At 34.0% G+C, this 16543-nt stretch overlaps 1 protein-coding gene across 2 annotated transcripts in view; it reads left to right on the forward strand.

Moving 5' to 3' along the window:
- Positions 1-6832: 6832 nt before the first annotated feature.
- LOC111515596 (synaptic vesicle glycoprotein 2B) overlaps positions 6833-16543 on the forward strand; it is a 138361-nt gene continuing 128650 nt past the window's right edge. The window contains exon 1 of one of the 2 annotated variants that reach the window (XM_074172861.1): positions 6833-7211. In XM_074172861.1, the coding sequence (XP_074028962.1) occupies positions 7103-7211 (109 nt within the window). In that variant the 5' untranslated portion in view covers positions 6833-7102. Of the gene's footprint in view, positions 7229-16543 lie in introns of both variants that reach the window. The other variant, XM_074172863.1, reaches the window with a different exon arrangement.

Here is a 16543-nt window from a genome sequence, read left to right on the forward strand (position 1 = left end):
ACCAACCTGTAAGTTCATGAAATATTTATTGAGAACGTTCATATGATATTCTTCAGGGACGTCTGTGAAATTATTCGAGGACACTTTTGATGTGATCATTTTTATCTTGAAAGTTTTTTTTTCTGGAAAAATAAATGAAACTCTTTTGTCGTGAGTTTTTGAATATTTATTGGGAAGAAATATTTTGGCTTTTACAAAAAAAATGGGAATCTCCCCAAGAAACTTTGGAAACATCGGATGCCTATCAGTGAGGAAGACAGTGTTCCATGTAAGTGAAATTTTTACCTCTTCCATCTACTATATTGTGTGGCAATCCTGTGAATGATATCTGATTCAATTCCATATCGAATGTTTGGAAAACAAACTGAATAGGGAACAGTGTCTTTTGTATAATTCAGTGATCAGATAAGTATTTATTTCGAAATTATTTTTCTTTCTAGGTTTTTCTTTCAGATTGCATCTGAAAGTTACTTCTTTGCACAATCTACGCATCTTTGTTTACAGGGCGTTCCAACGAAAACTTGACCCCTCCCCTGTAAGTCAGAAACGTACGTGTGATCGAAAATTTCAAGAAACACGTCAATTTTTATTTCTAGGGTGACTGATATTGAAATCATACTCGAAACTTCACCCCCTGCGGTCAGCAACTACCCCCCCCCTATTTTTTTCAATGGCATGGGGAGTCGAGTGGTACATTATTTGAAAGGTCTTTTGTCCCTCTATTACTTCTGTATTTTTTTTCGAAATTGGTTCATTCGATATTGAGAAATTTAGTGTTGAACATTTCATTTAAGAAAAAACAGAAAACTCGCTGCCGCTCTTTTTATTGAGGAAATCAACAAGAGTAATATCAATTTCAACACAATCAACCGATGAAGTATTCAAAATGACCTCCATCTAGTTCCATACAAACTGTCACCCATGTTCGGGTGAGACAGTTTTTGGACGAACGTTTTTCAATGCGTTGGATCGGCAGAAGGGGTCCAGTGGAGTGGCCAGCTAGATCACCTAAACTCACATCGATGGACTTTTTTCTGTGGATTTCTTTCTGTGAAGTTGAAAGTGTACTCTACTAAGCTTACAGAGGATTGTTCGGGATTGCCGATTGCTGACTCCGGACATCTTGACGACAGTGAATTTTCTGTTTTTTTCTTAAATAAACCTTCAACATTTAATTTCTTAATAACAAATGAACCGATTTCAAAAAAATACAGAGGAAATAAAGAGACAAAACATCTTTCAAATGATGTATCACTCAACCCCCATGTCATTGGAAAAAATAGCTGTAACAAACTGAATAGAGAAAAGCGTTTTTGTATAATTCAGTATTCATATGAGAGTATTTGTATCGAAAGTATATTTCTTTCGTGAAATTCAATGTTCATAGCTGTAAAAAGGGCTTTTTCTTTCAGTTTGTGTCTGAAAGTTACTTCTTTGCATGATCTACCATCTTCGTATACAGTTACTTTTTTTAAAATCGATTGCATTTTTCCTTTGAAAGATTCCCACATTTTTTTGTATGTAAAAATATACCTCCTTCAATTAATTCTGATATATCTTGTGCAAGTAGACATCTTAGGAAGATATAAGCAAATAAAAGGCCGAAATGGTAAAAAGTGGACAACATACTATAAAGAAAAAATTAACAATTATACATGTATAATTGGATGTGTATTATTTAGTCAACTCGATAAATGACCTACATACCATTGTCGCTGATCATCTTTATTTTAAAAATTAAAATAGTGTCAAATTTTATTTGAGGAACAAATGAAGTTTAAAGCAGCTTTGCAGACGCATTATTGACATTTAGAAATGTTTTTTTTGATCATAAAGATGTCCCAGGCACAGCCAACTTCAGTGATCAGCCGTAGCAAGAGAGAAACGGTAAATGTTTCGAAAGTCAGCTTATTATCACCGAGAATTCAAATATTTTTCTATTACTGATAATGTGCCTGAAATAAATTCGGAAGTTTTGCTTAACAAAATAGTTCAGTTTCTTAAAAATTGCAATAATTTGAGAAGTAAGGTGGTGAAGCATTTGATATTCATTTTGATTTTTGAAAAAAAATTCAAAGTTCAATAGAAAAATATGCTCACCATTTCACTCGATGTAAATCAAACCACACCTTTTAGAACAAGTTTGTCAGAGTTTTTCATTTCTCGAAAGTTGAAGAAATGAACTAGTTTAGTGATGTTATAACTCACTTTTGTGAAGATGTTATTGAATATATAGACTCCACTGGCTTTACTAAATGAATTCAAAATACTTTGCTTCAGATTCCAAAGTTAGTAAACACCGCAGTACCTTCAATCTTTCCAATTTTGAGTTTATTCCGAAATCTAGCCTTACTGATCAATTGGAGGAAATTCACAGAAAGAAAAATAGATATACAACATCACACTCCGCTTATAAACTCAGGCAGTTTTTTATGGCACCGAACAAAAATTTGTTATACTAATATTATTAATTAGGATATATTATATTAATCAAGCTAAAGAATTGTTTTCCTACTGATCGAGGAAATTATATTACTTCAAGAATAGACTATAGATCTAAAAATTTCATTGGGTACGCCAATGTTACCAAAACATATTCAGAAAAATGTCAAATTTGAACAATTTGCAAAATCTATTAAAATATGGAAAATCTATATTTTTCATGTTGTTTGTGCCTTGAAAAATATGCGAAACGACTACCAAACGAAACCATGAAAATGCATAAATTAGTTCACTTGTATGACTGACTCAGTAAACAAAAGGATTCAGGGATCATCTATACGTTCCATTTCATTATCAGAAATCAATGAACTTGCAAATAGAAGAACTGTATTGCAAACTAAACTTGTCGAATGTTTTTCATATTAACGAAATGATTATTTCAGCCCAATTTATTTAGCAAAATTCTCCGCTCTATTTGGGCGGAGCATGCTTTATAAAGCTCAGATCAGACCTTCTTTGGAGTATTGTTCTCATGTATGGAGCTCCGCCCCCAAACATACACTGAAGCTGTTGGATTCCATCCAGAAGAAAGCCATCGCCTTATTGGAGATGCGAACATCACGTGCAACCTTCATAGCTCTCTCAATAGATACTTTCACGGAATCTGAATGCATGGGAATTTCGTTTGGAAATTACTAAGTCGCTTTGACTCACACTAAAATGTGACCTAGTCTTCAAATTTTATCTTTCAGAACATTCTTGCACAGCGTCCACGCCAACTAATGGGCTACATTACATTTAATAACTAAACATATGCGATATAGAATATCTCCACATGGAACATGTTAGTACACTCGATTTCTTTAAGTTTCGATAAACATTGTTTCAAGGAAACATATTATTTGAGAAGCTTGAAAAAACCAACGCTTGGGGGTTATTAGGTAAATACTTTCAAATTCGATTACGGTACTGAATTTAGACAAGATTATTGAAAAATTGTCCTAGATATTAAAAAAAGTTGAAATTCCATTTGGTTTATTCAATATTTTGTCAGGTTCAAATATTCGTAACTGTACTACAAGCGTTTCCGAAATAAATCGTATTCGCAGTGGAATTTTCCGCTGGCAGGCGGTGAATGAGAAACATGAATGTGTTTATATTTTTTACTGTAACATTATTCAGACAAAATATTCAGTTTTGGCCGATTTATGAGAGAATTATATAAGTATAACGTTAACATAAACCAACAGCAAAATAACAAAAATTTTCTTTGTAGGAAATTCCGACCGTAAACCACAAACAGTCCTTGACGATTCTATGTAATTCTCTTATGATAAATATGCTACAACATGAACATGTTTCAAACATTAAATGATCTCAAAAAGTTATTCCAATGAAAATGACTAATTAGAATCTTTATTACTTTTAACGATTAGTGTCATTTAGAATGGGTCGCTGTAGTAACAAAACCTCGATGTATACAAGAGGAAAACCGAAATATTATTATTGGAAACTTTGAGTGCTGAGCGTTTTCAGTTCCTACAGAGAAGTTCATATTAACTTCTTAGGAATATTAAAAAAAAAACTTTTCAGTGAATCAGTGCATGAAAATTCATTTCTGATTCTCAAATAACTCATGATTTACTTGGGGTATATACTAATTGGTAATTGGTTAAAGATCAACCATTCTAGCTCTGTCCTGAAATGCTTAGAAGAAAGAATAAAAAATATCACTGTGCGTGTTGTAAAAACACGCTGTTTTTTGTTGATTTTTTTATTAAATCATTTTCATTAGTGATCTTCGTTCCTCTACTGTACCGCATCTTGATTGAAGATATTTAAAAAATTTACAAAAACATAATAGTTCTGTCAACGCTTTTCAACTTTCTGTAAGTACGTTTAAGTGAAATTGAAAATATTTCATCATTTCGGACTTCCATTGTCTAATATGATATAAATTGATTTGATAACCCTGAAAAATAATCAAAAAGATACGTAACATATGGAAACTTCTAATTAAGCGAAAAACGACCAACTCCCGCCAAACGGTCATCTCCCGCCAAAACCAATGAAGCGGAAAGAGGGAATAGGTGAAAGCACTAGAATGACCTATAAATAGTCAGATCTCGAAGGAATAAGTCCAGTTATCACCCGAAGACGATTGTGGATACTAACAATCGGAACGTTGTGACATAACTTGGTTTGAAATCTTTTAATTTGAATTTTTTCATTTTTTGTTAATAATAATTTTAATTTTTAAATTTTTTCAGCTTTTATTTATATTTCAATTTTTATTTGTTTGGTTGTTGTATGTTATTTCTTTGTAATTTCAGTTTTTTGTTGAACAAAATTGTTATTTTCGGTTATTCTTTTTGATTATATTAGACAATGGAAGTCTGAACTGATGAAATACACCACGAAACATTGCCAACCACCTTCAAACAAATGAAATTGAAAATGTTCATTAGAAATGTCTTTATCCCCATCCACTGTCTGGGAACTGTCAAGGGATTCGAATTTTGCAAAATATTTATTATTTTTCATAAAGGTGAAATATGCTGTTCATAAATAACATCCCGTCTATGATATTTGCATCAATAAATACCGGAACAACAAAATTTTTTGTCAGCGGATCCCTTCCAATTCTTTCCGGATTATCAGGTTATCCTCAAGCTGTCGAAACCCTCTAGCTAGAAGAAGCTCATAATACATTTGGAGTTACATAATAATTTCCAGTCGGCGAATTATACAAATGTATCACATGGAGGCTTTTGTAATATTCGAAGAATCTTTTCACGAAATTTACTGCGTTACCCCACACCATTGACTTGCAGTCACTTACCCACCTTCCAGTTTATCATACACTGGATATGAAATGTTCATTTTTTCATCGACTTGATCCTAGCTTCCTACTTGTACAAATATTTTTGAAGTCTTGGAGCTGCAAGACCGGAGATGACTCCTCATATTAATAAAGCAAATAAACGTGTGAATGATCATATTGAAATGTTGTCACATGGTAGTCTTTTTTGATACATTATAAACCTACTCATACATTCGAAGCGGTGTTTGGAGAGGCTAGATAGAGTTTGTAGTGCTCTCTACCTGTTTCAATGATTTTCACGGGAATGATTCAGGTTTCCTATGGCTGGTAAATCTGCTACTTTTAACCAGAAAGAAGCTACATAGCTACACGCAGTCTACTTCATCTCTTGAACACGTCAAATTGGTTGGTGAAACGAGTGTCATGGAGACATACTGCTGGTAAGGAAGAAAAATTTGTATTTTTTGTCGGGTTTGCTTGGACTCTCATTCTGTACCTTTTTGCTTGATTAAATGGTGGCAACCCACCAAAAGCCTGCTATGTATCTGAAGCTCCAAGCTGTTGGGCGTACCGGCAATGGTAAATATTCACCAACCACAACCGTGGGGTGATCATTGGCTTGGCTGTCTTAAGTAGATGCAATGAGAGTCTTTTTGATTTGAAGACAGTGGGCTTGAGATTGTCCAAGAAATTGATTTCGAATGAAAATTGAATACTTCAATCTCTACCAACACAGTAGGATCTGACAAATCCTATCGGAAAAACAACTAATTTATCTGCTAGTATCAAGGCAAATACCTGATTATATTCGAGAAACATTTATGCACGTTTGGGAAGTGAATAAACGTGTGAATGAACATCTTGAAATGTAGTCACACGGTAGCATTTTTTGTAACTTACAATGAACATCTTGCATATGCTTCTTGTTCGTCCAGCATGAAGACCTTACTACTATCTAAAACAATGATCACCCATATACTGGTTTCGAAATATTATTCCTTCTCAGTTCACGTTAGATCAAACCAAGACCATTTATCGACATTTCATCGCTGACGACGAAAATTTTCACTGTGACGAAACTTGCGCAAATATCTGGGAGAGATAATTCAATATTCATCGGGCTATTAGCTTGGAAAGTAGTCATTTTTGAGAATGTATTCAGCAGATTTTACCATAGGACCTATATGTACCTATGTGTCTATACCTTTTCACGGTTTCCTAAAACACATTTAATATTATAGAATCATTCATGAATTGAATCCAATATTTGAATTCAGCATTGATGAAGTTGTCAATATGTATTGTTGTTAAGAATTTAAATTCAGCCCTGCTGAACTGAGCCAACCAGGTTGTGTGAAAATATAGATCAAAGGGTGTGTGTCTGAAACAATCCATTTGGTTAATAATTTTTCCAACAATCGCGTGCAAACGTCGTTTGCACGAGACGATCCCACCTTTTGCGATGTTTCGAAAGCCACCCTGTGTAATTAACCTTACTTCGACGTTGCGCAGTAATCTCCTCTGTTTTCCCATGAATATTGGAACATTGTCAAACTAATTTCTTGAAAGTACTAACGCGGAATACTGGCCGAAACCAGTTAGGGATTCAATATTATTTTTAGCTCATTTACTAAGACTTTATTAGAAAAGCTGCACGCAAAAAGAATCCTCCACGAGAGGGGATAGATACAACAGCAGCGATAAAACTTATAAAAGATCAATTAAAATAATAACGCCTGAGTTAGTGCTGTGCACGTGTTACGAAATCCATTGCTAGACATTGTTTTTGTCCTGGTCAGTGAAAACCAAGTTTCGGTAGTGTTTAAATGTGGCGTTATGATCAAGTCTGCCAGTAGGGATGTAAAAGCCGCCGTAGCTTGGGCTGGTTCGGACATTATCATCAAATTTTTCGCGCCACCTGAGGAAAATTTTGTGGATGACGATGGTCAGTGAGTTCGGCATGTAAGCATTTATAATGCGTGTTTTTATTTCTTTTTTATCTCTCGATTGCCATTGTTTTGAATATGGAAATAATTGGCTCCGATAACAAAGAATTTCACTGATTAGAGTTTTATGTTGCTATTTTCAGAAATAAATACCGATGAGTGGAGTATATTAGTGTCCGATTGCAATATTTAGTTTTTGGTTAATATCAAAATACATTTTGGTTTTTGAATTCGCAAAATTATTTCTTCGAATACGAACTTCAACCACTTAAGCTTATAATCCACCGAAGCTTATCACAAAAAAGGTTCATAAATAAATTATTTTACTCTCGATCGTAATTCTACAGATCGATATTCTGTTAGTTGGGTCCAGCAAAAATTCCAGTATTGAAAATTTGTGTAAAAAAAAGTAAAAAAACAGTTCAAATCGTTCCGCAGATTCTTCATGAAACATTTATCTCTCCCAACGTACCTACATAGGCTCTGGTTGCGTTGAAATCAATCGAGTTCCAGTCACATTGCTGTTTGGGAAGGATCTTTTCTGCACTCGAGACCCATCTGTAGGTGATCTAGTCGACTGATTTTAGCATGGTCCTACTGCTGGATGGAGGAGAAACATCTGCAAGAATAACCTCTGTGAGGTATCTTGCATAAACGGCTGTCAGATATAATTCAATGCCTAGCATGGTATTAGCCGGGGAAATAATTGGTTTCCGACAAGCATTTACCAGAACCTACTGTGTAGGTACGTTGGGAGATCTCTCCCAACGTACCTACACCTACGTAGCCGAGATTTCATTTCAAAATATTTATTTTCTTATACGTATGTATCTCTCCTCGATATAGTCTTCAGACTCATTTTGAATCATTTTTCTGATTTCTGATTTCGTCGTAGGTGTTGTAACAAAATAGAATTCTCAATTATTTCATTGAGATCCATTTCTCGTCAATATATAGATTTTTTAATTTTTCCAGAAGTAATGAATATTTTTTGAAAATTCATTGTAAAGACCACCATTACGGCATCAAAAGAAATAATATGCAATAGTTAAGTTATTACAAATGAAATGTATTGAGAAAAATCAATCAATGATATCCTCTGAAAAAAATACTTTCCAATCATTAATTTCATTTATAGTGAAAATTAATACCTAAATACCACAATTTACTGATTACATGATTGTACTTTCCAAAAGATTATATTACACAGTAATTTATTGAGATGAAATTTTCATTTATTCCTTTATTATACTTAAGTAGATCCTCTATTGATCTAGATTTATGTATTTATCAGATTGTGAAAGGTCTGAAATCCAGATAACAATTAGGAACGATTTTTTACAAAACTATTTTATAGAAATATTATATGGACTGTCAACAGTTGTGTTATTTTATTGACGACAAATGACAAAGCTACATAAACATCATTATAAAATAAAAAAAATCTTCACTAAATCTTTATGATTCTATTCTTATAAAAAGCATAATTGATAAAAGATAAAAAAGATGAAAAGTTCACTGAGAAAAACTATAAAATGAACTTTTTAAAAAAATATGATTTTGAAAATATGCGGTTCAACTAAGAGTCCAAGTAAATTTGCCTTCAAAATCATCTCACCTGAAAGCTATTAGATTATTTCCGTGAAAATAATTTTTTTGTCACTGTGCAGACACAATGTTGAAAACACTTCATGACTGGATTACTATATTCAGGAAACAAATAGAAATTGGAATACGGAAAATTTCATTTTTACGAATAATTTTTGAGGTAATGAAGTTCCTTTAACTTCCACGAACTTCCCTATTTGAATGGAACGCTATTTTTCTTTATCGATATCTTATTATATAAAATGAGCTGATAGTAACCAATAATGAAATGATGACCTGAACTTGATACTTCATTGTAGATATACAAGTACTGGAGGAAAATCATTGATCGATACTTTGGGAGTGGTGTGTGTATAGAAAGTGACGATTTATCTACGTGGAGAAACCTTCTTAGGGGAGTTTATTTTATCAGAACACCGGTTTCCAAATGAAAATGTTTTTGAAAACTGTGTATCGTTTACTCGATCATTTACTCGGTATACAGTTTTCAAAAAGCGATGGACAGCAGTAGTTTTCCTCGTGCTTCAGATATATTCTGCTATTGATGGAATCAGAAGATTGAGCCAGTCGTACACTTTTCGTGAATGTATCTTTAATCATGAGGACAACACCCGAGCACCTATATATTGAAGACAAGACCCCAACATTTCTTTCATGTTGCAGACTCTAAAGGCTAGTTTTGATGTTTCGATTTCCAGACAGACGGTTGGCTCCTTTCAGAATAGAAACTAGCAGCCTCAGGATGTACCTAGGAGCAGAGCTTCATACAGGCCGTTTTTTAAGCGGATTCCACTATTGCTATCTCGTTAACGGCGAGACCTACAAGGTCAGTTAAATTGGACAAAAGTTCACTATTTTGTTGAACTAGAATAATCTCTTTCCAGATCAAGAATATCAGTGGTTGTTTTGTGAATATTCGCTAAAAATTATAATTGTCGAATTTCGTTTTTTGGATCTATCGCCCCATTCAAATGTTATAAAAAAAGGTAGAGGAACTTTCAATACTGTCTCATATTTGTTATAATCTGTTAAAAATCTGTTAGAATATGCTTTTCCGTTAACCAGCTGATATATAATATAAACCATCTCGGAAACAGCGAGACCTACAAGATCGGCTGAATTGGACAAAAATTTACTATTTTGGTGAACTAGAATAATTTCTTTCCAGATCAAGAATATCAGTGGTTTTTTTGTGAATATTCGCTTAAGATTGGAATTGTCGAATTTGTTTTTTCTTTGGTTCTATCGCCCCATTCGAGTGATATAAAAAAAGGCAGAGGAAGTTTCAATACTGTTTCATATTTTATAATCTGTTAGAGATCTATTGAAATCTGTCAAAAAATCTGTTGAAATCAGTCAAAATCTAATGAAATCTATTTTTCCGTTAACCAGCTGATATAATTTGATATAAACCAATTTGCAATACGGCGATTTGTTCATTAGATTTCATTATCATCAATTTATTCTTTTTAGAAAGGAACCTCTAGTTTTTTTCCATTGATTATGGTATTCAATGTAATAACAAATTCAGCTGTGTACAGGTGTTTTCCGACGTTTGTTTCCGAAAAAACATCATCAATATTCGTGTAGTCTCAAAAAGGTAGAAACCAATATCTCAGAACTTAAAGATACATCAACTCCGTACATCTTTTGAAAAAATCTAAAGAAATGAAATTTAAATGTTTACTTCTTTAGATTTGTTTACTGACCGTCTTCAAGCATAACCCACTGACTAATAAGAAAATCTTTTATACAAATGTGGAAGAACTGTTCAAAAGTCAATTTTAATGGAACATAAATGTTAGTTTCTGATGTTTTCTGACAAACAAAAAAGTGGAGAAAAAAATTATGAGAGTACTGAAGTGAATTGATTTGTTTAACGTGAGCCATGAATAAACAGAATTAGTATGATTTATTTATCAAATTTATTGTCGAGTACGTAAATAATCATTTGATTCTTGTGAAGAGTTTGAGATGTTTAAGAAATGCTACTGGGTCTCTAGATTTGTATGGGGAATTGTAAGTCAGCCATCCGGAAGATATTTTCAACACATTGAGAGGAGTTTAGAGAATCTTGGTTTATTTGAAAAACCCTCGAGTAAGAGTTGTACAGTAACTGAAAGAGGTGGTGATAGTGAAATTGCCGTTTTGGGTAAGTGCAGAAGACATTCTCGGTGATAATAAAGTGATATTTACTTTTGACTCAGGATTTATGGAATACTGAAACATTGAGAACAAAGAAGTATTATTGAGATATATTGTGATTGGAGAAAATATTTTTTGTTCAATACAATTTTATGGTGTGATGGGAGAAAATTCACAAATAATTGATGGTTTGACAGAAATATTCATTGAAGAACTTTTACGGCTGGAGATAACTGTGTGACAACAATTTTTCAGCTATTTCACGGCCAATAAACCCTGAAAATAGCTTTCACACAGAAATATTCATTATCACTGGCGATAAAAAATTCCTTCCTACGTAGAGCTACAAATGATTTTTATGATAGACTTGATGTGCTAAACACCAAGATTATAGCTCCCCTTCTTTTTTGAGATATCTTTGACGACGGAATTATACTTGGAATTCTTATCAGATACTCTAGTTGAATTGTTGGAAGATTTGCCTTTGAATGTTCTGAGGAAATATTAGTATTGTGATGGAGCTCCGTCACATTGCAGTCACTATTTGCAGATATTTTCTCAATACTACTAAGTCAGGACAATGGATAGAAAACAATGGTCCAATTGAATGGCCATTACGTTCACCTGACCTGATCCTTCTGGGATTGTCATTGTGGGGCTTCATTGAAGACAAGGTATTCGGCTCAATTTTTTGTAATATTAACAAATTGAAAAAAACAATTAGAAGAGCTTGCCTGGCTTCACAAATATTGGAGACTTGCCATAAAAATTATATTGCAAGAGCGAATGTGTGTTCAAGGATGGCAATTTGGAAATTTAAAGAGATATCGTAATCGACGCAGATGGATAGGACCATTATGACATTTTTGTTTACGTTTGTTACTTGCTATATTATATGTCCTTTCGATATGTGGAGTTCATGTATAGCTTTGAGTTCTAGACCCGAAAAATATTGGTCCAACTTTTTTGACGTAGCTCTGAGCGAGAATTGTATGACCATATAGTAATGATGAACATATACATTGTAATACATATCTGGATTAGTTATTACAGTGGCTACCAAATGCAAATAAAAAACTATAGGTCCGTATTTAAAAAAATAAAGTTGATGATCAAATCTAATAAACGAAATGTCACATTGCAAATTGATTTTTATCGAATTATGATAAATATGAAACAGTTTTGAAAGTTCTTCTATACCTATTTTTATATCATTCGAAATGGAGGCGGTGTAGGCAAAAACGAAATCCGACAACTCTAGTTTTTGACAAATATATTTAAAACAGCCACTGATATTCCCAATTTGTATTCTAGTTCCTTGAAGTAGAAAACTTTTGTCCAGTTTACCCGAACTTGTAGGTCTTCCGTTTTCGAGATAGCAATAGTGGTTTTAGCCTGTATATGTGAATAATATTTTGAAGAAGGTCTCATTTGAATAGTTCGAAATAGTTTCCTTTCAAATTCACACATTAATAGTGAAAGTATCATAGAAAGGCCCATCGATGACTTTTGATTAATCCTCCTGCAATGTCAAATATCTGGATGTGATATCAGATGTGTGGTACCAAAATTAAGAAAGAGTAAAGATAAATATGTTAGTCAGACGCACCTATGGCGAATCATGGTGGCTAAAATCAGACACGATATATTTGTTGGGGATAACGAAAGCAATGAAAATCACTTCAACAGCTGAATTGGTGAGATATTCGAATCGTACCCCTTTACATCTTCTAATAATGGGAAAGGCAAGGGTGGGCTAATCCAAACTAGAAAATACACCAAGATACATGGAATCGGTAAAACAGAAATTCAGGAATATATGGAGGAATAAATTCCACAATTGTCGGTCCACATGACACCGAAATATCTTTTGGACACGAACTTCGTGGTTACAGTCATAAACCACGGATGGTGGGGCTCACCTGCAACATTTGGTTTACCGATGGGTCGAAAACTAAACATAAAATGGTAGCTAGAATTTACTCTGCGGGGAGAAATCTTCATTTCAGTTACCGCACAGACAGTACACATCAGTGTTCCTCGCAGGAGTGTATGCATTCTTGTGGATCAATATTTTCACATACAGCCAGGCTGCAATTGGAGTACTGATGAACCCAAAAGTGATATCGAGACTGGTCTGGGAATGTCATAAAGGACTGAGAAAACTGGCGGCGAACAGGAATAGATTAATTCTATACCGGGTATCAGACACTCAGGTATCACGGGCAACGAAAGAAGCTGATGAGTGTGCCAGACACGGATTATCAACTGTGGGGATACCAAAATCTTTGGTATGGAACGAGAATGGAAAGTGAGTCTATGAGAAACAAAAAGAGTACTGTAAAATATGTCATTGAAAACGCACGAGAGAACCTTCATAAATAGACGGTCCGAGAAGAGAACTAAAGAACCAGTTCAAAAAACAAAGATCAACTGAAGCGTGCAAACTGTCAGACTAATAAATCTGTTATCGCTGTTGGTACCACTGGATCATCCGTTTGTGTTTGTGGTAGAATGGGGAATGTTCCTCCTGACGAAAATCAAGTAGTTTTCATAAAAGAGGTCTTAAACAACGCATTTTAAACTTATCATTTCAACCTTTTTCTTTAAAAAATTATTTAAATTTTTAAAAAGGAAGAATGAAATAATGCTTTCAACATTTGAAGGGATTCGTTTCTATTTCACCATTTGGCAACGTCGGTTATAGCTAATGAAGGACAACGAATCTGTTACCTGTATGAGACAAACAAAGATGACATATTTCAGAGGCGTGCTGTTTTGTTTCCTTATGTTCCGAGATCCGATACATTCTGTGACATACGATATTTTGTGCAACTAACCTATCTTCCTCTATATAAATAAATAACAAAACAACTGTTGTTTATGTGGCTTGTGGAGGTAGTATTGAACTAAAATTTATATTTTGCCTTAATTGTTGATTTTTAAAGATAATTTCCCTTCTTCAAAGGAGAATATCTAGGTACGTATAAATTATTTCAACTTGATATAGGCGCTGTTGCCAATATGTGAATCAGAAACAAATCCCTTTGAAAATTAAAACTCAACATTTGAAACATCAATTTGAATACTTTTCAAAGTGAATTCGAAAAACTCATGAATTAAACTCAACTTTATTTTGTTGAAACTTGCATTTGCTGTAATAACCCAAATTGAGGAACATTCCCCATTGGAGATTTGGTGATACCTTGTAGCTACTGACAAGAAGGATCTAGAACGCTGTTTTTTTGGTAGTACAGGTCTCACCTTTCGTTTATTCCCGATTCGCCTCATTTCATTTAATAACGCTGTTATGAAAAACTTTTGAGCGACTTATATTTTTTGCAATTCAACCAAACTGAAGTGAGTCTATGGTTAGATGATCCAAATGAAGGCATTACAGTGATTTTGCGAAGTTTGAGATTGATTGTTGACGTTGAAGAAAATCAGCAATTCTCCATCCCAGTCAGGAATCCATGTTGCATTGTTTATGATATGTGTGAGGCCACTTTATTGCAAAATTGGTTTTACATCCTTGCTCATTGTTGATGTTTGAAAGTTTGTCTGAATATTGGAGTCATATGATATGGAAATTTTGGTATTGGGATAATTGATACGCAAAAAGTCGACAGCGCAAGTGAAGAAAATACCTAAGAAATGAATACTGGATACAGAAAATAGGACTTACTCTGGTTTTGATGAGGGCCAGAATATGTTGATTATTCGTCCGTATATATTGGTGCAATGAATTAATACGTGACTCAATTTCTTCAATCTAATATATAAAAACTTCTACATCGCTCAACCGATCGTGATGAAACTTAACATATATAAGTAATTTTTCATAGAGAAGGTTTATAGGCTATCCATTTTTCTGTAACTTGCCACTAGACGGCGCTGTAGAACAATTTTTTGAAAGCACTGTTCTATAACGCTGCGCACGCCTAAGTTCGTTGATTCTGATTCTGTTAAATTGGAACATCAGCGATACAGCAACATAGTACTGATTAGTATTACAACTACCAAATTCTAGGCGGGGAAGCCGCGGGCAACAACTAGTATAGTATAAATTGAGAGGTAAGTTGCTACTGGGTGTATTGATAACTGCAGAAATGATGGTTTTCGAATAGAAGAAACTAATATACGTTTTCTGAAACTCTACACCTCTGGGGTACTTCGATTTCAGAAAGCACCATAATGCAATTTTTTTCACACCAGGATACACCTGTCACAGGACACTACCGGGTAAGACTAACATTCATCATTCAAGCAGCATCTATCATTTTAATGTCGAATAGGGTGTTTGATTTCACTTTATAATTGTGAAAATATAAAAAGGTAGTTTGTTATAGGATATACATCAGGATGATGGATGATTCTAGCATATCCCCATGCAAAATTCATACATTTTATATTAAATTGATATATTATTGCCATAAAGTCTCAAAACACAGGACAAACAAATTTATCTGATGGATGTGTTGAGAAAAAATAAAATAAAAAGCAAAAACAACAAATGAAAGCCCTCCCAGAGGGTTTGAACAAACTGCACTAATGCGAATTGAATTATTATTGTATAAGATGCATCTGGAAAACGTATTTCAGTGAAATTGAAAACTAATATTATGTTTATCACTGAAAACGTGATGAAACTATTCAAACAATCTATTTACGTCCTCCATATTCTATATTTTTATAATACTAGTCCCTTTATTATATTCAACAAAGATAGCTCCAGAGTTGGTCTACACTTTACCTGCATTACCAAATTTCAGTGTAGTTGCTTTGAATATATGATTCTGTTCCTGGGTTGAATCTTCTCGAATCACTGATTTGGAACCTTTCAGCGACTTCTTTTCTACATACACTTGATTTCCTTTATCAGTTATTACTGAACGTCGCTAATTGTTGTCGATATTTTCCTCCATTTGATTTACCCAACCTGAAGCTTCTCTCAATTTCATATTCATCAATATTGATTTCAATTTTTTCTTGCATGAACGTTTGAGCTATTTCGGTAGTATTTTCATAGATTTTTTGCGGGATTTCATGGAAGATAAAATTGTATCTTCCAGGAAATCGGTCATTATTTTCTTGCTTTTCAATTAGACTTTTGGTCACTATTCGTTGGCTTCTTATTTGTTTCCGAAAACTGTCAATTTCACTTTCAAGCCAATCTATTTTTTTTTCAAATGACTCCTACAGGGTTTCGAATATACTCATGAACCTCCTCAGAAGAACACATCTTCGAAACTAAGGTCTGAACTGCTACGATTTATTCGCTTCGAGCAAAATCATGTCTACAAGGAGTCTTCACTAAATGAGTCATACTATGATGAACTACAATGAATAGTTCGTTGTCTATCTTTCCATTTACTCATTTGACACCAAACAGATGTTGGACTACAGTATGGATGAACTACGATGTCTAACAGGCCTTCTTACAGGTCACTGTCATTTGAATCTTCATATGCAGAGACTGGCACTGTCGGAAGACAGTGTGTGTCGCCTCTGTTTGGAAAATGAGCACATACTTTGTGCCTGCCCCGCTGGGGACTGAATCAGGTTTATAGAGTTCGGC

This window comes from Leptinotarsa decemlineata, unplaced genomic scaffold (assembly GCF_025532065.1).
Source record: "Leptinotarsa decemlineata unplaced genomic scaffold, Ldec_3_MD MMD2_tig00000199_RagTag_RagTag, whole genome shotgun sequence".
Taxonomy (NCBI): Eukaryota; Metazoa; Arthropoda; class Insecta; order Coleoptera; family Chrysomelidae; genus Leptinotarsa; species Leptinotarsa decemlineata.